General features: G+C 38.9%; 1 protein-coding gene across 1 annotated transcript; it reads right to left on the bottom strand.

Annotated features, from left to right (window-relative positions):
• Positions 1 to 730: 730 nt before the first annotated feature.
• Positions 731 to 21,083, bottom strand: ERMP1 (endoplasmic reticulum metallopeptidase 1). The gene is made up of 15 exons (XM_058823718.1): positions 20,803 to 21,083; positions 19,917 to 20,218; positions 16,823 to 16,950; positions 16,390 to 16,495; positions 15,362 to 15,508; positions 13,692 to 13,784; positions 12,098 to 12,310; positions 10,727 to 10,947; positions 7,900 to 8,074; positions 7,166 to 7,356; positions 6,305 to 6,457; positions 5,614 to 5,816; positions 4,847 to 4,962; positions 4,178 to 4,341; positions 731 to 2,877 (listed from the first exon to the last, which is right to left on the bottom strand). Exons 1-15 carry the CDS (start codon positions 21,081 to 21,083, stop codon positions 2,713 to 2,715), a joined length of 2,658 nt encoding a protein of 885 aa, XP_058679701.1. The 3' UTR covers positions 731 to 2,712.
• Positions 21,084 to 27,063: the final 5,980 nt, after the last annotated feature.

Raw genomic sequence — 27,063 nt, 5'->3', positions numbered from 1 at the left:
GAAAACACAGTAGATTCTCAAAGCAATCAAAATGGGGGGAAAACCAGAAGAAAGCAATTGAGAAAATGCTGTGGATATAAATTGTTTCCAAAGAGCATAAGGTAATTTTAACCAACTGTTTACTGCCTCTACTAAGAATAAATAATGTTTCTACTCTATGCCCTTGTATCCTTAAAGTTACTAGCTGCTTGCATTTAATACATTTCAGAGAGTAAATCACACATAGCTTTTTTTAGGAGAAATAGTAACCCACAGTAGCAGAAGACTCATCTGCTTGTACTTGAATAGGGAAGCAGATGGACACAAACAGAGAATTTTTCCATCCTCTTTTTTTTGTCTCAGATTAACAATAAAACTGGTCTCAACCATCAATTTTGCAAAGAATATTTAGCTTGGCTACCAGTGACTCCTCTGTATCACATCTTCTTCAAAAACCACCCTCCTGTCCAGGAAACCACCCAGAATTCCCATTCTGACTTTTCTCAACTCAGATGATTTTTGCACTCTTTGGCCAAGCTTATCCTCCACACAGCTCTAACACCAGCTGTCTGACCCAGCAGTATTATACTGCTCTTAGCAGTATTTCTACCCCAAGTTCAAGTAAAACTTTACTGCAATGAATGGAACTCAAATATATAGCCTTTAATCATGCTAAAAATCAAGTGTCACCAATCAAGTTTTGCTTTTATTTACAAAGACAGAAACTTGCAACAAACCAGATATACCTCATAATAAATTTATTTAACAAGGATTAAATCCTGAGACAGCAGAAGTTATTGCTTCACTTAAAGTTTCAGAAACTGCCAACAGGCATTTTTATATTTTTGGCTCCCCATATGAATTCTTCACACAGCACTTCCAAAGCTTTAAATCATAAGCAAAACACAAAACTCAAAACTGAGAAAGATGGTAAATATCAGTGCAGCTTTAGTTAACTAGCTGTGCATCAGCTAGAGTACAGTACAACACATTCGTTGAGATTCAAGACACAGGAGTTTTAGTTCATAACTCTGATTTCCAAATCATTAATAGCACTTTTAAATAATATAGGGATTGTACTTTCAAATCAGAAACAATCAAGTGATGATTAATGCACATTAATGTATAAACCCCCAAGTTTTAAGATACTGATGGCCAGTTCATTATGATTACAGTAATTAAACCTCTTACCCTAGTCCATGAGTGAGCTGACAATCTTTGTTAATGTCCCTTGACCAACCAATGACACTGGTTCTTTCCACTATTACACACTACTACAGAACAATCTAAAGGAAAAATACCTGACTGAAGAGCTGTTATCCATCACAGCTCACACAAATTAACTGTCACACAATTTTCTTTCATGTGCTCTGCAAACTTACCAGTACTAGCATGTTTCTACTCGAAATGATGATGCCTGCACAAAATCTGCTCTGCATGACATTAGGCAATACTCATAAGATTAACTATTTAAATTTGTAGTGTGATATTGATATAGCGAAATGTTTTATATATAATTTGGAAAAAAACATTAAGTTCCTTCAAATATATCAGGTTCTTTGAATTTCAAAAATTACCCTTAACTATTACCCCACTGCACTAAAAAACCCCAAAAAGATGGTAAGTACAAAAAAAGAAGTCAGTAGCTTCTGATTTCAAAGCTTGCCAATTAAAATTGGAAGATACTCTAAAACACAGACATTTATAAAAATCCATCCTATGAAAATAAAATAAGAGCAATCCAGAATATTAGACATCTTTTCAAGATTACTCTTTTAGGTGCTTTTCCTTAAGGAAAGGAAACCTTATTTTAAGAAATAGTAAAATGTATTAGCAAGTGCAATACTGACACACTACCAAAAGTTTCTCCAGAGGAGATACCAAAATTAGCCAATTCTAATAAATTGGAAGGAAACTAAAAATTTAGAGTAGGTTAATTATAAGACATCCACTTAAAGGAGTAAGGACTTAGCACTCTTATGTATGAGAGAGCAAGTCACATGCTCATGTGCTGACACTGAAAGATCCCAACAGGAACAAAACCACAGGATGGTAGTTAGGTTGAACTTAGCCACTCATGCTGTAACACCAGAGAGACAGGAAAAGGGTTAGGACTAAGTTTTTTAACAGAAACACACAATTTGGATAAACAATTACCATGTCCCATCATAATATTGATTTCTCTGCATTGTGCATTTGCCAAGGACTCAACGCAACCAACATGAGTACCACAGCTTTCAGTGACTTCCTCCAGTGACAAAAGTAATGCCTGGGACTTTGCCACCTCTGCCGTGCTCCCACAGGAACAAACACCTTCTAGCTGGAGATCAGACTTGAATAGGACGGATAGGATTGGTAGGTGATACTCCATGTATCAGTCAAGTACAGTTGTATTTTACACAGTATCAAAATAATTCCACGAAGCCCTCCCATTACAATTGCCACTATTTATTGTACTAATATTACCTCGTCAAGTGCAGTTTTCATTTTAAGAAACCCACTAGCCAAACTGCCACTTCAGTGGAAGAGCCAAGGTGAACTGCATTCAGAAAAGTATCATTATATCCCCAAGACAGCAGTAGTCTTTAAACAGTCAAACTGCCAAAGAAACACCATTTGCTGAAGTATTTTAAATTCTTGCTGAAGTCTCTGGCATCTTGTTAGAAAGTGCTTGCCATAAGGGCATGCTGCATCAGAGATAACCCTATCAGCCCTGCAGCATTGCTGACAAAATTAAAAGACGAAAAGGTCATAGGTACAGGACCAGCCAGAAGAAAACGTCCAGTTTGGAAACCTCTCCAGTAAGGCATAGAGTTGAGGTGACTTTTGATCTTCCCCAAAAAAGTAATGTGCTGCTATGGCAAGGGAGACTATCCCATCAGAATGCTTTTCTGGGGCCTGAAAATGAGAAAAGGACAACACAGTCTTTATGATTGTTCCTGATACTTGAACATACATCAATTCAGATGCAGTTTTCTACAGACAGTATCTGTCCTGCAGTTCTTTGTTCTCTATGTTAAAACACTCCCTTATCTTCAACGTATCAGTCTGATTACATGATGAGTTCAATTTGAAACAAACTGGCAACCACATTTTTGGATCACAGTGCCTCTGATGTGTTACACAGCTTCCACGTGCTCCTACTTCAGTGTTTGTATCTGCCTGTTTTGCTGACAAATCAAGATACGGACTCCAACACAGTGTTTACACTGATCCTTCTACGGCAAATCCCATTCTGCCTAGCTTTGCCTCTATCAGACTTGCAAGGCTTGTCACACTTGAGACTCCAATCTGCCTTATCGAGTACCCTTTGAGGATTATTTGTGTTTAGACTGCCTGATGCAGGAAGGAAAAATGGGCTTTCTGACTTTTCAAAGATACTTGTAATATTTACTCATAGGATAAGTACTAAACCTATAGTAAAAACTTACATAAAAAAATACTGCTAAACCTATACTAAAAACATATGGGTCTGCAAAAAAATATTCCTTTGCAAGTTAGAAGGTGAGGAGGCAGACAGATAATAGGTGGACAGCATTATGCTCTCTGAACATAGTAGGGCTGAGATTAGGTGGGTTTGGTGGAAGCCTACGCCTGGGCTGCTTAGGGCAAAGGCTGAGTAGAAGCTTAGGTGGAGGCAGGACATAAAGAAAGTTATAGGATGAGAGCTATAATTTGTTGAGTTGAATTCCACTCAAACAGGAAGGCTGGAAGCCTTGTTTCTAGCAAAAATAATGCAAAAGAAAATTTAGAAAACAAAGCTTTTACAGCTCTCTTCAGCTTCAGGGCAGGTACATTTTATACCAAGGATTCTATAATTCCCCAACAGCAAGCAAACAAGAGAAGAGAAAGAGAACTACTCATAATAATAAAAATCAACTCTGAAATAACAGTAGTAAAGATAAAACTTCAGGAACTGTGAGGGGAAGATCAGAGAAATCAAAACTTATGATCAAAGACCATACAGACAAGAAAAGTATTTTTCCCTTGGCTGTTTGAAAGTTGGTGAACTATCATGGGAAATACATGGGAGCTGATCTATAAAGCTGACCTATCAAAAGAAGGATACTAGAATTAAGATCTACCAAATAAAGCAAAGCATTAGGAAGTTACAGTGACACTTTTCGCACAGGAATGCAGCCATGGTGGGAAGAGGGTGGATCAAGGCATCACCAGTTTCCAGCAGTGCCGCACTCACCGTCAGTTCCACCCAGAAGTGCCAGGGAGCTGCCTGCAGCCCACGGGAGTAGAACACAAAGTAGTCTCCCCCCAGGCTGGCGACCGGCATTCCATCCCCGAGGGACCAGCGGGACAGCGTGGAGCCCGCGTGCGGCCGCACGTACAGGGACATGTGGCTCGGGCCTGCAGGGACAGAGATGTGTCCACATGGATCAACAGGCAGAGGAACCACCTGCTGTCCCTTGGAACAGCAGGGCATCCTTGAGCTACTATTCATGTCTTCCAAAGCACGACAGAAACATCTTCTCTACAGAAGATGCTCCAATTTTTCCTAAGCACTGGGATAAGTGTGATGTTAAGGTAACAGAGGAACACAGGACATTTTATAATAATAAATATAAAAAATACATACTAACATATAAAATGCTACAAGATCCAGCTTAGAAAGGACCTTCTGTAAAATCAAGACTTACACAAGACAGATGAAGTTACCAGTCCCAGATATAAGAACTGCAAGACACTACTCACAGCTTCTTGTGTGCTATGAAACTGAATTAATTCATGCTAATCTCAGAAAGCTCACTATCTTGGGAACAGCACTGCAACCTGCAGTACTGGAGTCAAAGCCTGATTTATTATGGGCATAAAAATAAACACAAATCATAAACCAGAAGCTTCAGTCACTCACCAGATACTTCAAAGCTTAACCTCACAGAATTCCAAGGCATCAGCTTCTTGGACAGAAGTTTAAACTGAATGGGGCTTCTTGGCAAAATTTCTGGAGCAGGAAGATACCAGTTTTTCCTTTGGAGAAAAAAAAAGTTTCAAGTTATTCTCAATGCAACACCCTGAGGTCAGAAGATAAGAAGTTTCTCCATAGTACAGCTGACTGTGCTGCTGCTACATGAAATATTCAAAAGATGCTGATTCTAGCAGGAGACAGGTAAAATCAACTTTTGGCCAGACAAATATTTAAAGGGCATATTAATAGAAAAATGGTCACTAGTGTGTCAATTCATTACCTTCATCTGCCTTAAATTACAAAACAAACAAGTGAGAACATTTTCACCTTCAAACAGATAAACTTTTGCTCTCAAGATTCTTGTGGTGTGAGAAACAGCCACAGCAGCTGAATTCCTTCTGTAGAGACTTGCTACTCTAAACATCCTCTGCTGTCAGCTGCAGTGAAGGAAGGGAAGAAGGGAGAAGACATATATCCTCCTCTTCTGAACTGCCCTTTAGGAGGGCCCCCTTCACCTTTTTCTCCTATGGTGCCTACATCTAATTTCCACACATCAACTTCTACAGCTCCTGCAGCAGAAGACACAGATGAAGGAATATGTACTTTTAGACCAGGATTATCCTTGGTTTTTCCTCCCTTATGTAAGTGAAATTGCATAAACGACTGCTGTACTTTGCAGTAAAGTGCTCAAGTGAGGCAGAGTTCACACAAACCGGAACATGAAATGGACTGGCAGAATCCAAGGAAGGCCACAGAAGGGAGCCTGCTCCTCACATGGAGTTCTAATGGTGTCATTGATTTCAGGTACATGGGGAGTTATGTGAGATATTCCATTATAATCAAACCCATTGATCCATATACCAGAGTCACTTTTAACCACATTTCCATCTAGATCATGAAATCTTCTGCTCGTATGCTAGAAGGAAAAAAAACAACAAACACAGAAAGATAATGGAGCCTCTGGAGTTTGCAAGAGTCAGAGGTGATTCTGAAATATCCTTAAGGTCTGAAATACCTTAAGGTCTGCTGCATTTTCAGTAGACTTTTCAGCACTGAACATGTATCTGAGTATTTATGAATATAAATGCAAGAATTACTCAGATGAGAAACATATCATAAAAACACTATCAGAAGATGACTGTTTTAGCCCACCTCAAACCACATTCACTTTTTAAATTACCACTGGTTACACAATTCACCCGCTTAAACCCCCCTAAAACACCCTGCTCTTCTGACACAGGTGAGCTGAACACTGGGAGTGAACAAGAGAAACATCAATTGTTTCAAATCCAAGAATAATCACTAGAGCTTTTAAACCAAGAAAGAAAGGGGATATTAAGCCTTGAAAAAACTAAACATTCTTGCAACCAAAAGAGGCCATACAACATGCAAACCTTTTCTTACCTGGAGAAAGACTCGCTTAGGCTTTGGATTAGCTGCATCAGAACTGTAAGGAAAGAAGATTCCACTACAAACGAGAATCAGAGTGACTACAAACACAGTAGTTAAAGTTACTAGCGTCGTTTTGGTACTTTTGACAAGGTAAATGAAGTTAATCTAGAGAATAAAAAAAGAGTCCAGTTATAAAACTGCAACACATAAATATAAAACACTACTTTTATAATTCTAAAATTCAATTATGGAACTGAAGGTACATTAAAAGGAAGTGTCTTGTGTGAGGTGGTACTTGCAATTATGTCTTTTTAATCTCAGTATTTAGACCTAGTGTTTTTAAGATGATTTCTTTTTTAAAAAGAAACAAAGTGAGTAGTTCCTGGAACTTTCAAAATTTTCTTGTTTTTAAAACATCTGCCAAAACAAACAAACAACCAAAAAAAAAAAAAAACCAAAAAAAACCCCAACCCAACAAAAAACCACAAAAACCAAATTTTTCCAGGTTCTATGGCAGCAGAAAAAGCCCACAAATCTGAGTATTCTTTTTGAAGTTTGTATATGTATTGTTCAGTCATATATTACACCTAAATCAAATCTCTGCTCAATCTCTACTCAAAATTTAGCATTACATTTTGTATTTTACATCAGTCTGCACTACATCACCATAGAGCAATATAAGCTCTGCTTCAATGATCTTTCTTTGACTATCACAAACTTTGGAATCTTTGACATATGTTCTAGAATTTTCCTGTAATGTTTAAGATACTGTCAAATTATCACTAACTTCCAGTATTAATTAAAAAGCACATCTTATTCTAAACTATAGAGAAAGCTTAAGGGTTTTAAACAACATTTGCAAATTCTACTTACAAAATAGGAAGACAGGATCACAGTGAAGATCACAATAAATCCTGCCAACACCATATCTGGTGGAATTTCTGAACCACTTCGTCCCATGACAGGTGTAAACATTTCAAACACAGTCCAACTAAGATACAGCATATACAAATAGGGAACAAACATCCCCAGCATGTACATTGCAATAAACTTTATTGTGGCACCTATACAGAACAGGAACAAACAAAAGACAAAAAAGTAGAAGTTCAGAAGGACATAAACACACAGCTTTATTGAAATATCCACAATGATATACTGCTGCAAGTCCCAATACACAATACTGGTCCTCATCCCTAACATGGATATGGGAAGATCTCATTTTGCACAGCTAACACCAGTATAATTTTCAAAACCACCACAAAATTAATCTTGTACTACAAAAAAAACCTGAAAAATGTTTACTGTCCCAAGCATCATGTAAATATTATTATATTTTTATGAACCTTACTGTTCATCAAAATTCTGATCACTTATTAATATACTGACATACTGTTCTTACAACCTGAGACCTGGGATGTTTTTCAGCATATTTTTTTAAAGCTTCTCACACTTACAAACTTGTCTCTAGTTCAAGAGCACTTTTTTCATGACAAAAATGTGACTTAGTTAATTTGATTACTCAAAGTCAATGTTTGTGATTTCTTTTGCTTAAATAAGAGTAGGGGTACACGTTTAGAAACATAATATCAACCCCTCAAAATCCATACCTTTTTGGCTGAATTCCTTGTGGATCATCAGCTTAGTGAGTAAAGGAAATGCTACCCACAATGTACAAATGAATGCTGAACAAAGGCCCATCTGAGTCATCACAGCCAATACTATTGACCAAATCATCAATGAGGCATCAAAAAAAACATCTCCCAGGAACTGCTCATTCACATTCTGTAACAAAAAGAAGTAAAAACATTTCATTACTGTGCACATTCCATAGGTCCCATCTCATGAGAACACATAAAAAAATCCACATTCCTTGTAAACAATTGTTTTCCTTGGGCAAAACGATTTTGAATAGCATCATCTCACCATCCTCTTACCATACAGAATTATCCATTACAGTAAATGTTTTTTATTAATTTTCTAAATCTGCTGACATAACTTGAAAAAGAGATTACATAGGCTGGGGAAGAAGGAGGAAGGCAATGTACAAATAACAATACCAAAGAATACACAAGGCCAGTGTTTCAGGCAAATAGGGTCTTTTTTAAAAAAAGTAATACAGCATATTAAAAAACTTCTTACACAAGCACTCTTATTAATGCACAAATATTATATTGGTCCCTCTTTAGGTCATGCCACAAGCTGTCACCTCAGAAGTCAGTTCATTAAAATATGTTACTTGTTTTGAATAAAAGACATAATATGTGAGACAGCAGATATGTTTCAGGGGGCGTGGGGACGGAAAGAAGAAACTTAACCATCAAAAATATTATTTGCTTTGGGTTTGGGTTTTTTTTAAATTACATGGGCAATTCTGCACTGTATGCATGGCACGATTCCTAACTGCAAATCCTGCTAGTAGCACAAGGGACTGCTTGCATGAACAATGGTTATCAGAAAGCACCTACTTCAGTTTCAGAGTGAGGAAGAAAAAAAGAGGAGAATGAAGAAACATAAAAGTTGCCAAACTATTTCAAAACACAAAGCTTATCAACTAAGAAGTTGTTGAGCCATGAATCTGCCTCTGATAGCCAAGGAAGAAACTGGCTTCCAAAATTTTTATGCAACTTTTAAGTCAAATGCAAGCAACATTAACTGTACAGTGTGGTGCAAGCTACAGCATGCAACACTTCTGATTTTCAGAAGGTTGATCTGATGATTAGGCAATCAGTAGCCATGAAGTAGATCTAGAGCCTGAAATGTCCTAACAGCTAATGAAAGTAACAACCAGCTCATCCAGACAACTGGAAAACGGTAACATTGCATCTATTTAATAAATGGTTCATCTTTTCCACAAAGGGAAAACACAAAATACATACATTTAGTAAGATACACGTACCACTTAACGCTCCCCTTCCCTAAGAACATTCAAAAGACCTACTTCCAGAGAAAGACACAATGGATCCATTCAGAACTTTTCATACAAACAAATAGCATGAAGTTCTTAAAACTTTTTCAAACATTTGTATTTGGATGACAACTAAGGCTTCCTAAATTCCCTTGTCCAAAACCTACCCACACGGCTGAGATAATATAAGTAACAGCAAGCTGAATGACTAAATATTACTGCACCTAAAACCTCAACCTAGCAGGCCTGAGTAGTCAACTTCTGCCCTGGAGGAGTGTCATATCTATCAGATACCTCAAGATTATTTGTATTTAACACAAAACCATATGAGACTGCTATAATCCATAATTATGAAATTATTACACGTTAAATTACATTGGTTAATTCATAAAAAAGAATCCTAAGCAAAACAGGTAAACAGACAGTAATCATGACAAATGACAGCAATGGAAAAGTAACACACCAAATCCTCACCGAGCTTTGCAGGGGCCTAAATTACTTTTACCTATTGCAGAGAAGAACACAGACAGAACTCTGTTACATCTCCAGCTGTGGTCAAAACAACTATAAATCAGAATAACTACTGAATTGTTTAAATTAGAAAATACCTTTGAGATCATTTGATCTAAGCCTTGCACCATGTCCCTAAGTGCCACATCTAGACATCTTTTATTAAATACCTCCAAGGATGGTGACCCAACCCTTTCCCTGGGCAGCCTGTTTCAAAGCATGATAATCCTTTCCATAAAGAAATGTCTCTTAATATCTAATCTGAATCTCCTCTGGCATAACTTACCATTTCCTCTTGTCCTGTTGCTGGTTGTCTGGGAGAAAAGACCAAACCCCACCTGGCTATACCCTCCCTTCAGGCAGTTGTAGAGAGTCAAAAGATCCCCCTGAGCCTCCTTCTCACCAGCCTAAACAATCCCAGCTCCCTCAACTGCCCCTCACAGAACTTGTGCTCCAGACCCTTCCCCAGCTCCACTGCCCTTCTCTGGACATGCTCCAGCACCAAAATTACTTTCTTGTACTAAGGGGCCCAAAAACTGAGCACAGGATTTGAGGTGTGGCTTCCCCAGTGCTGAGCACAGGGAACAATCCCTGCCCTGCTCCTGCTGGCCACACCATTGCTGGCACAGGCCAGGATGCCATTGGCCTTCTTGGCCACCTGGGCACTGCTGGCTCACGCTCAGCTGCTGTCACCAGCACCCCCAGGGCCTTTTCCTGTGGCAGCTTTGCAGCCACTCTGCCCCAGCCTGTGGCACTGCCTGGGGTTGCTGTGACCCAAGTCACAAAGGCTCCTGCCTTTTTTTTGAAACATCTCCTAAAGGTCAAAGCTGCCTTAAATCACATAAGCTCTTACCTCTCTGATTTAGCAGAACAATCTCTATGTTTAGATGAAGCAATTTTTCACAGTGACACTTAAAATACTAAAAACTTTTTGCTTTTTTTTTTAAGCAGCTCAAATCTATCTTCCACAGATTAAACACCTCATTGCCCTTCAACAATAACAACAAAGCCTTGCCTACCTTGTAGAAGAACTTCTTGGCTAGCATGTGCACAAGAATGAGCTTAGCTGCAGCTGCAGTGCCATAGAGAGACACAGAAACATAGAAATGGGTGTACCAAGAAAGAGCCCGTCCAATGAAGGAGACAAACACTGCTACCATGAGGACTGCCACCAGTGCACACACCCAGCTCGTCAGCGTAAAGCTGAATGCAGTCAGTAACTTCTTCAGGTTATGAACAGCTATGAAGAAGAAAAAAGAAGTTTCATTCAATACTTGTGTATTCTACTGCAGACTATCATCAACATTTTAATTACCCCATAGTGTAACTACTTTAATGACCAAAATAAAGGGATGCCCTGTGAAGATATCTCAACAGCACAGTTTGCATCTCTTAGCCTAATTCTTTGCATGTCTCTTTGCACGCATCCCTACTGCAATGTTTATTCCCAGAATACTGGTGCATTTTGCAGATTACAGCTTTCTTAATTTTCTAGCAAAAATTTTACTAGGGGGCCAGTGGAGCCACGGTTCCACTTTTAAGCATACAGAAAAGCCCAACAAGAAACCCAACAAAAAACGAACCACAAAAACTCCAAACCAAAATAAAAACTCTCCCCTGAAAAAATACTAAACGAAACAAAACCAACAAACCACTAAAAAAACCCACAAGTCCCACTCCTCGATCCCCCAAGAAGAACAAAAAAATTGAGTTGCTTTTCTTGTAACATTTTCTTACTCCAAAAATGTTTTCTGGATTTTGAGATGAGGGTGATTTCTTGAGCCTTATTTCTTTTAAATAGGCATGTTCCTACACATACTAAGAAGGTCTAACTAGATTTAAGTTGGTTTACACTCTATTAAATTTTTCTGTCATTTTCCCTATTTTTTTCCTTACTTGCTCCTGTCTACAGACAGGTGTCATAGAAACATGGTTCTGACACCATATCTGAATTAACAAAATAAAAAACATAATATGGATACTCGGCTTTTTTTTTTTCAATTTCCAAATCTTTAAAAGAATAAATTTTAACCTTCATGAAATGATAAGACACAAAATCATGATTCATAAATGCTACACATCTAGGCCTATCATATTCTTTCACCATTATTAATATTCAGATGCAAGATTTAAGCACAAAGCAACTCCTATGGCATGCTGCACACCTAAAATTTATTTCTGAAGTTCAACTAACCAGATGCTGTAATGGTCTGAACACTTTTCCACCTGCACTTTTGCATCGAGTAAATTACTATTTGTTGACTAGTAATGCAATTAAAAAAAACCAAAAAAGCTAAAAAAAAAAAAAAAACCAAAAAACCCAAACAAAAACACACCCAAAAAACTCAAATACAAACAAACAAACCCACCCCAAAATCACCTAGACTTACCTCTGGGTTTTGGCTGTAATACTTTTTTGCTTAAATAAAAAAAAGCAATTGCTGATGTAATATAGTTCATAATTGTGCCAACACGAGCAGGATAAGCCAGAACAAATAAACCAAGTATATCAAAGAACACAACATTTCCATGTCGATACTCAAAAGATTTAGCCAACTTTTCTGATGTAGCTAGGTATTTTAGGACAGCCAGAATATTGTCACCTATTAAAGGAGCAGAGGCACAGTATAATTATATCAAGGTTAATAAATTATCACACAGCATTTTTAATATAACCATTCTGAAAAATTGTATAGAAATATCCTCAACAAAGGCATGAATACACAAATGATTATACTCAAACAGGTATTTGACAGTATACGAATAGTATCTTCATGAGTTATTCTATCCAGCTGTCAAAATAAGTATACCTGGGAAGTCTCATGCACTTAGACATCACCTCAGTGAAGCAACAGTCAGGCTTTCAGCCCACAAACTCTTCTTCACCTCTGATATTTCACACTGGACTTGAAGGCTAACCCATGGAAGAGTTTACAATTTCCTAATCTTCATCCTTTCCTCACTACTAAGCGACCCCTCCAGGTTTCCATGACTATGAATTACCTGCCTTTCCTTCCCTACATGACTGTAAAGACAAGACCACTATTTTATTCTGTAGCCTCCAGGAATCAATCACCTTTTGCTTTTACACAGTACAGTCAAAACACAGGTAACTAATGAGAGCAATCATTCTAAACTTTGATTTTGCTTTTATTAGACCATTAAAAGTGCTTACTGACTGTAAAGTTTGTCTTTTTTTTTTTTTTTAACCTGTCATATATTTAATGGGACAAGTTCTACATATAACCATCATGACCAGTAAAACCATCTTACCGATAGGAATTTAAAAGCGTTACTTTCTGTCCTGCAGCTAAATTGGTGCAAGGAAGCGTTTAAAACCCTAATTCATGCTGGTCATCTAAGCTGGCTTCTGTATAAACTTGAAGAGTAAATAGTCAAAATCCTGGAGGCATTTAGGATTATGCTAATTTTCCTGGGAAATTAAAGGTTTTCATCATTTTCTTTACTGCATTCTGTCAAACAGCCTGCTATGAGCACAACCTGTTGTTCAAAAAAAAAATCCTATTTACCCAGTCTGTGTGCTACCACATAAGTTTGCCTGAGGTCCATTCTAATCCAAAATTCTCTGTTGGTAGATCAGTCTATATGCCACCAAACTACTCAAAAGCTTCTGTTGAAAAACATTAACCAATAATGGGACTTAGTGAGATAAAAGCAACATAGAATGCTGAATAATCAGGTATCAATGGAGAGACAATAACTCTGATTTGAAAGCAACTGTGGAATCTAACGTCACTCAATGCTGGTTAAGTTTATCTTCCCAAGCTGACCAAATATATTTCTTTTATTATTTAAAATGTATGTATTCAGTTAATTCTTTCTTTGTGTTCTTGAAAACACAACCAACATGTACTAAATGTGTCATTAAAATTATCAATTTATACTACAGCAGTCCTACAGCAAAATGAAAAAGCAGCTACAATACCACTCTTTGGTAAATTATTGAATCCTTAAAATACCAACCTGCTCTCTGAATGGAATCTGTCAAAATTCTGTCTGATGTGTCATATTTTGTATGATAAATGTAGCCATTTTCAATAAAAGCCAAATCTATTCCTACAAAAAGAAAAGCAGCATTTTTAAAATCTATACAATCCTAAAACCCCAAAACAAATACATGAAAGCCTCCCATATTCTTTACAGAAAATGCTGCTCTACTTTGTAACCCAGTCATCATCCTTACAGATGAAGAAAGTAGTCTTCTTTACAGAAGGAAAACTAATTGGACTTCCAGTGTCTTTAAAAGAGAACAGCTGTAAAATATTTTAAAGTATCTGTCATTTTGCATGTACCCATTCCCAGGACATCTGTACCCAAACAGAGGAACACATGAAAACACCAGATCATCTCAGCCTCATGTACAAGATGTACAAGATGCTTGCCAAATGCTTACTTGCAACACTTCAATAAATGTTCGTGCTGAAAAGTAATAAAAAGCAGCACTGTGAAACTACAGAGCACCTTCTCAAAACACCAGGTGCGCTCTTTGTACTTCTAATGTGTAAACAAAAGTATTTACCAAAACGCAAAGGTTAAACCCTCTGCTTAATAAGTTATACATTCAGTGTACCCCATTCACCTGTTCAGCTCCATATGCAAAAAGCTGCTACCTGCAATCTGAATGCTCACAGTTTTTAGCAAATTAGGTATCAATTCTGAGGAACAAACCAATTGTTAAACTTAATTATTTTTTTATTGGTTTATAAAAAAATCCCCAGAGGTCAGTAAGAAATCATTTACCATCCAGGTGTGATTCTGAACAAAGACGACATTGTACAAAATCAGCTAGTTTATTTTCAGACTAGAAGCATACTTCAGAACAGTACAGAATATGTCAGAACAACTGCTTTGTATCAATAATCAATTCAAAAATATCACTTTTCTTGACTCCAATGACAACCTGTCCTGGACAACAAGGACTTTACAGAAGTTTACAGTCTTTTGAACTGTGTTCATTGAGTGAACATTTCACATTTCTTTCCCACTGTTCATTCTCCACAGAAAGGACAGCAAGCTGTAAACAGATTAGCAAAACAAAAAAGCTTCTGTCCAGTCCTTGATTATGGAGAAAAACAAACATAACCCACCAAAACCCCCTAAAAACCAACAACCAAATCCCCCAAACAAAACACCACCACCAATAAGGAAAAAAACAACCCACAACAACCTAACAAAAACAACAACAAAACAAAACAAGAACAACAATAAAAATCCCCAACCAAACAAAACCCAAGGAAAATGAAATACATTAATGACTATGTCACTATCTCTAAAGACGATGATTTTGCTTAATCTATAGATACAGACATTTCATTCCTGCAAGCAGGTTATTAACATCATGTACCAAAATGTTTCAAACCAGAATATTTAATAGAGTACTGTTAATTCCTGGAGTATTTCCCTGATTTTCAAGAAACTTTTCTACCATGAAGCTTCTTTCTGGAAAACACCAGTCATCTAAAACATCCTTAGCAACTATATGACAATCTAAAAACTCTTTCCTTAGGAAAGGAACAAGAAAATTCCCTCCCAGTGTGACAGATCAAATTTGAAAATGTTCACACAGTCAACCAGAGACGAGTGTCCTTCTTATAAAAATGTAATGTGTATTGACATGCCTTTTGATAACATACCTGGAACATTGCCAAAATCCCTGTAGATACGGAAGTCAGTATCTGCCGGGATAATGCCACTCTGAAATATTTCCTGTGCCACCACAGAAGCAAAGGGATGTTTGGCTGCAACTACATATGCTTGTACCAACCAAGGATTCTCAGGTCCTGACAAAAGATGAGCAGAAAACTCACAACAAATATTTTTTGAACTTCAGTTAGGCTATGCATTCTCATGGTAACAAAGAACACAAAGTAACTCACTGAGATTTAACACTCTTGCCCTGCAGAGCATATAGTAAGTACAATTGTGTTGGATGAATGACTCACACTTGAGAGAAAGAATTGGCTACACCTGAGGGGAAAAAAAAACTAAGCCACTGTTGCCTCCCGTGTTGGAGAGCAACAGTGGCAGAGCAGACAAGCCATGTCCCAAAAAGACCTAGCGTTAATGAAGAAGTCACAACCTTTAGCAAAGCTTCCAATCCATCATGTATCACACATCAGTAGTGTTGTTTAGAAAAAGTCTGACCCCCTAAAGCATTCAGAGCAAGCAAACACCTAAGGGCTTCATCAGGACAAGAATGTCTGCAGTCCAGCTAGGATGGGGTACAGGTCTAACCGTAGCCTACAAAACACAGAAGTTTTGCTGCTTCCTGAGCATGAGATGGAGTTCTAATGCCAACATCTCCCTGATTTTACAAGAACTTCTGTGAAAAATAAATAGAACATGTGAAAGTATGAGTGTTAAGACACATGTACTACCAAAACACTTTTCTCCTTTTTATCTTTAAGTTAAAGGGAAACACAATTCTGTTGTTCTGGGAAGCTCCACAGGCTTCCCACCTATGAAGAAACTTCTGTGGTAGAGCTTTAGCCTGTAACTAACTAAAGACTAAGAAAAATTTAACTGGTGCACAGGACTGGGAAAAAGGCACAGATGTTCTCTTGTCTTTTGCTTATGAGTAATTTTCAATATTCCTTCAAGTCTGCATAATTTATTATCAAATTATCCTAGTGTAGAAATTGGACACAATGCAAGCTCATACCTGTTTGAAAAACAAGTTCTTTTCCTCCTACACCTGCTGCCTCCAGGTTAATAAAAGCTCTGATTGACTTGGCCCACTCATGTTGTGTAATGAAGCCATGACTAGCCTTGATGGGGAAACAAAAAAATATAGGTCAAACATCTACCAGACAAGCCTAAATGTTATTTTCCATCATTCAAGACTGCATATAACTCAGAGCACAAGGCAGAAAACACAATCAGATGCAGAAAATGCAAGTCTTCTATTTAAACTAATATATACAATATCCTTAATCCAACTGCACGCTTTCCTTTGAAATTATACACATTCTCCTCAGAAAAGGCAGGTAATCAATGAATATTTCAAGAAATTAAAAACAAGCTATATCTTTCATTTGTTAAGAGCTTTAATATACTGCTTTGATGTATAATTTTTAATTCTGGCACATTCTCACCTGTAAAATATTTTCTTCTGCACCATTAAATAAGAATATGACAGCATGCTGCAGGGACTGTGATGACTTTGAAAGTGTGTTAAGTATTTCAAGCATCACCGCACAGCTAACAGCATCATCGCTGGCACCTTAAAATAATCAGCAAAATAATAAGGCTTACAACAAACACACAGATTTGTAACAAAAACAAGAGAGAGAAAATGGTTTATGCTATTGCAGTTTTAATATAACTGCAGTACAATTGTGTTAAGCTTTAGTATATTTTTGGTGCTGCTTGTACCCTCTGTCTACACCACTTGAAAGCAACAGCTGAAAGAAAAAATAAATTCAGAAGTTGGGCAAGTGAATGACAAGATATCAGATTCAACACCACTGTTCAAGAGAAAAAGACTAACCAGGCTACTAGGAAAGCAATGTGATAATTATCTATTTTCCTAAATACAACATGAACAAATAAGGATGTTATTTTCATTGACAGCACTCTCAAATTTCAAGAAATAAACATTCCCACAAAAGTCACCCTGAAGTGCTCTACATTGTTACAATGCATTCAATTAGGAGAACAAAACCTCCAAGTTACACAAAGCTAAGACTGCAAAATAAAGCTAAGGAAATACCAGAATTCACACCTTTAAAAGTCTCCATAAGGTATACATTATAATAAAAGATTTTCATGATCAGATGCTTTTCAACACCCTTCTTTCTTTGCAGAAACCCCTTTCACTCTAATCTCTGTTGTCTTTGAGTTTCTCATCCAACTACAATCTCACACCTCCCACACCCCACTGGTTTTTTATCTTGATTAAGCAGCCATCTTTTAGTCAAGGCCTCCCATTTTCCCACTTCCCTCACTTTGGTGCAGGCTGTAGCACCTCCCTGTCCTGCTCTAATAAATAAAACCTGGGAGAAAACAGAAATTTAAACCTCATTCCTGTGGGCCTGGGTTGCACACATGCTGCTGACACGCACTGAGATGCCAACAATGGTGTGTGTTCAGGAGTCAGCATGCTATTTAGGTACACTTGCTAGCTACTCTAAATGTTCAATTTACACACTAAAGAAAAAAAAGAGCAGCTTTTCCAAAGCTTGTCACCAGGCAAAACTTAAGAAGTATCTGCTATGAAAACAACATATTCCTAATATAAACATAAATCTTAGTCTAGGTTTTAGCTTTAGTTTACTGCATAGAATAAGTAAATTTGAAATTTTTCCAATACACAATTCTCTACGCTATTTCTCAGAAATTACGGCCTAAGAAAACCACATCATGTCTGCAATGATAATTTCAAGAACGTTTTTGCTGTCAAGTTTATCAGAAAATAATCAAATAGGCCATATAAACTGAAGAGCAGTAGAATCAGAACAAGAGACATATTTTAGGACTTCAAAGTTTATGTTTTTTCCTTCACAAGGAACACAAGCTTTCTATTTTTTAAAATAAATTATTTACTGAGATTTGCTTCACACATTTTGTGTCTATAAGCACCACAAGCAGATTATATTTTATTATCTGATTTTCAAATGTATTACTCACTGATCTTTGAGTCATGCTGATTCTGGTTAAAAGCCCACCTTTCTGATAATGAAAAAAAGGGCTGTAAGCAAATAGCTAAGAGAATATGGGAAAAAACCAAAAAATTCTTGCTTAGGTAATGTGCAAGTGACACACTAAGAAAACAAAAGGCAGAGCAGCTCCTTGCTGCTGTAAAGGGCTAGGCTGCTTTGTGATTAATAACAAGCACACAGGATGATTTCTGGCTCCTCTGCAGTTTTCTCTAAAATCCTATACAAAGCACTCCTATGTTTTTGGCACTTCTGTGCAAGGTTGGTGAAATATTTTAGTGTCTGAGTAACTGTAAAGAAAATAACTGATGTAAACATAATCCTGTTTTATAATCCACAGAAATCGACACACAATTTACATAGGACATCAACTGGAAAACAATTTTTAATTATCATAGTACTGTGCTTGTGAAATACTTTAAGTCTCGGTAGACATACATGCAGTAATTAGCATCTCTGCAGTTCCTCAGTCACAGAGCATGTATAATAATCATGCATTTATTAAGCTAAATTTAGAAGCTCATGTTGTACAAATATGATTGAGAAAGAGAAGTTCTATACACAATTTATGTTCAGAAAAAAGGCAGAAGGAGTCCAGTAAAAGCTTTGTTTCTCTAGCTAACACTCAACTGTTCCCTTAATAATGAAGACTAATCACATGTGCTACAGAACAGAAGGCTCACCACCAATAAAATATTGCATGGGATGTAAATGAAAAAATTCCAGTAAAAGCTGTACCATTGGTGAGTGCCATCTGTGGGTGTTTTTTAACTGTAATAACAGGCACACACCTGTGGCTGAGTGTTACAACAGATTTTGTGTTTTAGATCCATACCTTCCTAGCTTTGTTAAACCCACAAATTTACAAAGCAGTTTAGACCCTTGCTGCAATAACAATTTTAAAGGATTAGATTTTAAAAATGTAGAGGAACAAGAATAAGAGAGTATGCAAAAGTGACAATCAAACTAGCAGTAAAACATATACACGCTATCAAGGTAATAGTACTCCAGCCTTTGATCACTACAGTCTTTTGAGACAGAAGCTTTGAATCTGGAAAGAAAAAAAACCCTGGCATATCTTAAGCATATCAGACTGAAAATCTGAGATACCGGTAGAAGGAGGGGAAAACAGACTCGTTAATGTGTGTGGGCATAATCTCTGGCACAAAGCATCCTGTGAAAGGAAAACCAGGATTAAATCAGTACAGAAATATGAAAAGACCTGGACGATGGGTGGAAACAGCACAAAAACAATATGCATAAGCAGTGAAGTACAAGAAAGGCAGATATATCCAAACTTCCCAGTAATCTAGATAAGCATCTGTAAATCACTGCCTACCAGAAAATGAGAGTGAAATCCTGAGTTTAACTAGGATCGATCTGTCACTCTAAACAATGAGTTTCACTGAGACCAAGCTGACTAGCTGGCATGTGCATTATTCTAGCGTGGCTACTTGGTAGGAGAAATCCATGAGCCAAGCCCTGCAGCTTATGTCACACACAGAAACATGGAACAAACGCACAGACCTACCTGGGGTATTTGGTACGGAATCAAAGTGACAATTGGATAACACTGCATGCTCAGCTCCATTGCGAGGTTCCAGCTTCACTACCACATTGGTTATGTTTGCATAGTAACTAGTAAAGCCCCCTAAAAAGTCAATGCTGAAGGAGCCTGTGGGCCTCTGTATGTCTACAGATATCTTGTGAGCATCCGTGCTTTCTCTTTCTATTCCCCTGATTTGTTCTAAGAGGTAGTTAACTGCAAGAACTTCATTTTCTGGACTTCCAACTGTTCTGGGCCCAATTGCTGTAATGTTGTCAAGATATCCCCTGTAAGACATAAATTAAAACTTAAGCATCAATACATTTAGTATGTAACTTATCTACAACTGTAACATTTTTGTAGATGGTTCTATTTCAAAACTCAAGGTAGGCAGAAGAGGCTAAAGCCAGTTAGATGATAACTTGTAATGGGAATATAGCCCTGATTAGGACTCCTTCTTTTTACCATGATAGTAAGCCATGGTATTGGTTTTCTCATCTGAACATACCAATTTAAAAAGAAACAGAAGAGTGAATGAAGAAGCTAAAGACTTTACCTTTAGCGAGGTTCTGTATATGCATATATGTCTTTTTCCGAATGTCTAAAAAAGCACACTTTTATCAAGATATACACCTGACGCTAACACTCCAAAACTGAAATTAAAGTGATAGTTTTAGTCTTGCCGATGTCTCGGTGACATAACAACTGAAAACTTGAAGACACTGAGCACTACACGAGACTACTGGAACTAAACTATGGGGAGGCGCTGCTCCATCAGCTCCGAGCTCTCGCCAGGGCACAGCGCGACACGACCCCTCTGCCAGGGACCGCCACCCACCCCGGCCGCCTCCCGCCCGGCGCCCCGCCGTACCTGGCGCGGGAGGCGCTGAAGTCGCGGGGCCCGGCGGCGGCGGGCGGGCGGCTCAGCAGCTGCCGGTGCGACACCTGCGCCAGCGCCCGCAGCCCCAGCAGGTACAGAAGCACTAGCGGCGCCCCCCGCGCCTCGGGCAGCGGCAGCAGCGGCCGCCGCCCGCCCCGCTTCTTGCCGCCCGCGCCGGGGTCGCCGTCCTCTCGCGGCGGCGGCCGGCGGCGGTCGCGCTGTGCGGCGGTGGCGCGGAGCCGCCACCCGCCCGTGTCGCCGCCGCGCTCCATGGCCGCGCCGTCCTCCCGCCCGCCGCGCAGCCGCCGTACGGGCACGGGCGAGGGTCAGAGCGCGGCCCGGCCCGGCCCCGCCCGCCGCTCACGTGGCCCGGCGCAGGGCCCGGCGGTGGCGCTGGCGCTGCCGCTCTCGCCCCGCCACCGCGCCGGTCGGGTTAGAGAGCAACAGCAAGCCGCCTGGTGCAGCCTCCGTGCTCAAGCAGGGTGATCCCAGGGCACATGGTGCAGGATTTGTCCATGCTGTTCTTGAATATTCCTAATGAGGGAAAGTCCACAGCCTCTCTGGGCAATCTGTTCTAGCGCTCAGTCAACTGCACTATAAAGATAAAGGTTTCTTCCTCACGCTCAGGTGGAACCTCCTGTGCATAATTTTCGGCCCATTGGCCTCGTCTCCTGCCCTCGTGTCCTGTTGCGCAGAGCTGCTAAGAAGAGCCTGGTCCATCCTCTTTGTACCCTCCCTTCAGAGACTTACTTACACTGATAAGGCCACCTCACAGACATATTTTTTAAGGCTGAACAGGCCCAACTCTCTCAGTCTTTCCTCATGAAAGAGGTGCTCCAATTCTTAAGCTACCTTTGTTGCTCTCTGTCAGACCTGCTCCAGGAGCTCCATGTCTCTCCTGTCCTCAGGGGCCCATAACTGGGCACAGCCAGTGCAGCCGGGCCTGGTTTGGCTGCACGCTGAGGCTGGGACGCCCTCAGCAGTGGCTGTCCATGGAAGTGGTGGCCTGGCAGAGGTGAAGCCCTGGGCCTTCTGTGCAGCCACAGCTCCGGGGGGAGCATCCACCTAACCCTGCACCTGACCAAAGACTGCCCCATGCACTATGTGCTGCATCACCTTGCTCACAAAGGTGTGCAAGGCTTTGCCTGGTTTCTTGCCTCTTTTCGTTGTTTTAATTGGTTAGTTGGTTTTGTTTTTGTTAAAGCAGAAAGGAAAGTTCACAGTTCACAGAAGTAACAGTGGTGCCATGTAGGGGAGCAGCAAAGTGCCTCAACCCTAGCCCCCACACCCTAAAAAACGTAACAGCACTGGTGGTTCTTGCAGGGTTTCACTCTCCACTGCATTATATCTTTGGCATTTCATAGTTGAAGCAGTCCCCAGGCTGGAGCTCAGGGGTGCAGAGCAATAGTGCCAAGAGGTGCTAGTGAATAGTGGCTTCGAGTGAACTTATGCCGAGGAGAGCACCCACGAGGATGGGGCCCGAGCAGTGACAAGGACCGTCACTCATGCAGCACTCCACATGGTTCTCCTTGGGAGAGAACACTTCCTCCTGCTCTCACACTGCCTTTGAGTGATGGCACAGAAGATGACCACTGTTTGTGGTCATTTTGTTTGTCATACTGCTTTCCAGTGTTCTTCACCATTTTTGAAGATATCCGAAAAGATACCTACTTTTTGCTGCTTTGTGATGTAATCTGGAAACAAAATATGTAATGATCTAAAGAAATGGCGGTTTCAATAAATCCAGTTGTGCAGATAAACACTGAACACTGCTCCTTTCTACCCTGCCTTTGTTGGCATATGAACACTAATAGGATTTGCAATATTCTTTGGAATTAAAAAGTCTGAAAAAAGTGGTGCGCTGAAAGGTGATGACTATGCTCTTTGCACACCCCAGGTTCTTTAGGAAATTTCCATACTCAGGCTTAGCGAGTTTTCTGATTTGCTTCACTGCATCCTCAGTACAGACAAGATTATTAGGGATGATTTATGATTTGCAACTCCCAATTATGCTATGACCCAGTAACATAGTTCTAGGCTGAGAGACTTGGTTTATTCTGTTTTGTTCAGTTTTTCTTCCTTTCTGCTTTTGTCTCACTTACCTATGTTAGCTCTCCCTTCACAAACAGACATTCCTACAGGTTATGTTCTCAAAAGTAGATGTTACATTAGAAACTACTATGAAAAATTCCAATATAATTTTTTTCAAAAATTTTCAAATATTTTTTAAAAATACCAGTGCAGAATTAGTCCAGTGAAAGATTTGCAACACAAATAACAAAACAAAACAAAACAAAACAAATCAAATGTGACCCCCCAATATGTCATGGAATGGAAACTGCCCTTTGACAATGTCATATTAATAACCTGTATGATGTTTACTACTATGAATATACTTAAGAAAATATGGTTTTAAAGAAAGACAGGCCTGCTATTGAATGTAGGTCTTTATTAATCCTTTGAAATTCTTGTGTAGATCTTGAAGTTATATAGAGAAGACAATCAAGGAATCAAATTCAGACTTTCATCTCTTATTTTGATTTAAAGCCTATCATCAGTGTTGAAATACTGGGGGGCCACCACTCCCAAAAGACTTGCCTAAGCAGCTTTATGCAGGGCCAGTAGCTCTCCAGCAACATATTTTGTTTTGCATCAGTTTTACTATGCCTACATTATTGATCTGAAGCATTATGCACAGTTTGAGAAGTAGGAGCTACACATCATTTGTTGATGTGTAGCTCTTTCTTTTGGCTCTAGGTGTACATGAGGATTGGAACTGTAGAAAAATTTCATTGTTTTCCTTATAATTCTCCTTTTATTTTTTGGGCAATATTTAAACATTAAACCACCCCTTGTTAAGAAAACGTCTTGAACATACTAATTTTTGTGACAGTCATATTCTTACAGATCAAAAAAATTTTTTAAATTCTGTCAACTCAAAATTTGGAAGTAATTTTCTGCTTTCAATCAGAAAGACTTGGTATGTTTGAAAGAGCACAGCCCTTTTATCTTCTGTTCTGAGCACAGCATTTGGGAGGGCACTGTGGGGTATGAATTGGGCTGGAACTACAGTGCTTACATGTTTTGACATGACTGTAATATCAGGGTCAAATTCATCAACAAACACAGTGCCCTTTATTGCTCTGTTAGTCTGGAATGACCAATTTAAGATAATTGGATCTGATTTCCAATCAAATTATTCAGCATAAATTCAGTTTGACTTTATGTCAAGAAGGCTGGTGTTTAACCTAGTATCTTGCAATCCAAGCTGGCTTATTTTGTCAGCTCACAAAAGAGGAAAAAACATGTTCACTGAGCATTAACTATACTTGGAAACCTTGTTTTAAGCAGAAAAAGTAAAAAAAGACAATTCCTTATCGATAAGGACTATGGGTTGGATTTATTTTCTAGTTAAGTAGCAAAAGTAAGTTAAGTCAAAGCAAGTTAGCATTCTTGCTTTATGGAAAAGTACAGATATAAATGTTTTATACGCTAAGGCCACCATCAGCTACTTAGGGCAAGAGAACTAGAACACTATCTTCAGAAGAACATTCAGTTTTGACTAAAAATAAACAGTGATGAAATAGCAGGTAAATTGTTCCCATTGTCACCTTTCTTATTGAAATGTGATTTACTGTGGTATTCATTTCTTAGCTTCCATTTTCTATCCATCGAATCTTCATACATCATTGACCAATAAATTGAAAATCCCTTTGTTACAAGATGTCTAGTCTAGTGTAGGTGTTAATACATCATGATCAAGACCCCTCTTACATTCATCTTCAAGCTTAAGTTTTATCAACTGGTGATTTTCCAGCCCTTTCATGCTCCTGTTAACCATTCTGATGATTTCAAGTTTTCTGGTAACTTACCTGCATTGCTAAACCAACAGAAGTAGCATTAAAGCACCTATACCAGTGACATATACAAAGGTAAGATCATTGCTGCTCTGCAGGGAGGCAGAGATCGTTATTTGCTTTAACATAAGTATGTTGCCACAGCTTTGAAGTGACAGTTCTGTCTGGCTGTCTTGGGAATCTGGTTCTGTCACTGCAGCATGTTCCAGCCATCCACTCAGTGTCCCACAGTTTCTCTGACAGACCAGCTTTCAATGAAGTTTGGACTCAGCAGGAAACTCTGTGAGGAAGAAGAATCAGATTTTACATTCTGAGTTTCCAGGACCTATTATGTCAGCCTTTCCTTAGTGACAGATGCGGGCTTGGAAAAATCTTGCTTCCCTGCACAGAAGATGGTGTTGGATCACTGAGCCTTGCTGCTGCAATAGAGCTAGATCTTTATTCCTCCCTCAGGCACAGATCTTTCATCTCTTCCATATATCCAGCAGTTACCTCACTCCTGTAACCACAATGTTATAACTAGAAGCTCATATTAAACCAATTTTCTGCCCTGTCTTCAAGGTAGATTTTTTGGGCACTACTACCAACAGTCCAGTTGCCGTCCCTTAATTGTGGCCTGGTTCTTATTCTGTGTACTGCAAATGTTTGCCTTGCAAATTCTGTAAGTGTTCAGTATTGCTCTGAGTCAACACACATTCTTCATTCTTCATTATAATGGCAGTTTTAAAAATGCTATCCTAGTTTAAAAAATGAAACTAGGAAGAATATTTTCAAGAATATTTGAATTTTAATAATCCATCCTTATAGAAATACAGGGCAGCCTTGTGTAGCCTTGTATTCAGTTCAATACAAGCTGTTGTCCATTCTCAAAACTCTTCTATACAGGCACACTTCATGTTGTCAAGGAAACTGGCACTTCTTCTTTTTGGACTTTATTTCCTCACTTTATCATCTTTCCACACCTGTATTCCACGATACAGCACCTAGCACAGTGTGTCACAGGTTGGTTTAAGAAAATAGGACAGGAAGTCTAATGAGCTTATATCCCTTGGTGTCTGTGCTCTCAGCTGAATCCTTGCAAAAATCTTTCCCAGACATCGATGGTGGGACATTTAGGGCTAATTTAGCCAAACACATCCATCTGTTTCCTAAGGTATGAAAACAGAAAATGCCTTATTGACACTCCAGATACACCCAAGAATTGGGCATTTTCACCTTCATGCTATAATTAAAGCAGAATGATTGGACCCTGCTCACTCTTTTCAGAACAGGAAGTGGGAGAAGCCACCCACAGATGCTGCTAGATTGATAGGGCACAGAGACTCTTGTTTGCATCAGCACTGTACTTGACCATTTTGATTTGGTAAGCAGTGCATTACCCTCTTCCCTGTTTAGCAGTACTCATTTCCTGTGTCCTCTCCTCTTCTTACCCTATAATTTTGTAATGGAAGCTATAATGACAACCAAGAATTACACAGAGAAAATGAGCTGATTCTTGCTTGTTGAAAAACAAAACAAACAACCTTTGTTCAGTTAAATATATCCTCCACTTGCAGCCAAGTCAGGCTCTATGTCACCCTCTTCCCTGTAGATACTCTGCCCCCCATTCCATGCAGGCTGAGCATTTCCTTTGTTATAAAGGGAGGCCAGGGACTGATGTTTCCCTGGGGAAGGGAGCAATCAGTACACCTGACTGTAATTTCAGGACAGCTTTTTCTTCATTTGCTCCCAGCCTGTAAAACTTCAGTCTATCTTAAACTAATAAGAATTTGTTTAACTGGTAATCAGATAACCAGAACCCAGTCCAAAACCAAGCCACTTATTCTTCTTTTAGGTATTTGTTAAATAGCTCACTTTTTACAGTCTGACAACTTCTGACAAACCCTAATCACTCACTTGCTTATTTGCTACCTCTTTCTGCTCTTTAGCCCCTCTGATATCTGCCAGCTATCACTGCCAGCTATCCTGTCTCCACAAAACACACCTCTTTTGTAATCCTAACTTTATGCAACTGAATCACCACCCTGGTTCTTCTTCTCTAATCATATCAAGATTAATTTTTTTCCTTCAAGACTTTAAGTACCTCTGTATTCATCCACATAAGTTACCCAGGTTCATTTATCATCCAATTTCAGCTATTTTGGCAGTGATATCAGCCTGTTTATTTCTTACATAACAGTTTTCCAGTCTTTTCATATGCTACCTCTCCTGCACACAGTTCTCTGAATATTTATGTTCAGGCTACCTCTATTACATTAGCAATCACTTAACACCACAAATCAAAAAAAGTCATTTTGATTCAGTCATTTCAATCAATATTCTCTTAGCTGATGGATCATATGACCAGGAGGGTTTTATCTTGGCTTACTATCTGTTTATCAATGCTGTCAGAAGG

Source organism: Ammospiza caudacuta, chromosome Z (genome assembly GCF_027887145.1).
Source record: "Ammospiza caudacuta isolate bAmmCau1 chromosome Z, bAmmCau1.pri, whole genome shotgun sequence".
Lineage (NCBI taxonomy): Eukaryota > Metazoa > Chordata > Aves > Passeriformes > Passerellidae > Ammospiza > Ammospiza caudacuta.
The sequence above is the reverse complement of the archived record's forward strand: the minus strand, read 5'-3'. Positions and strand labels throughout refer to the sequence as shown.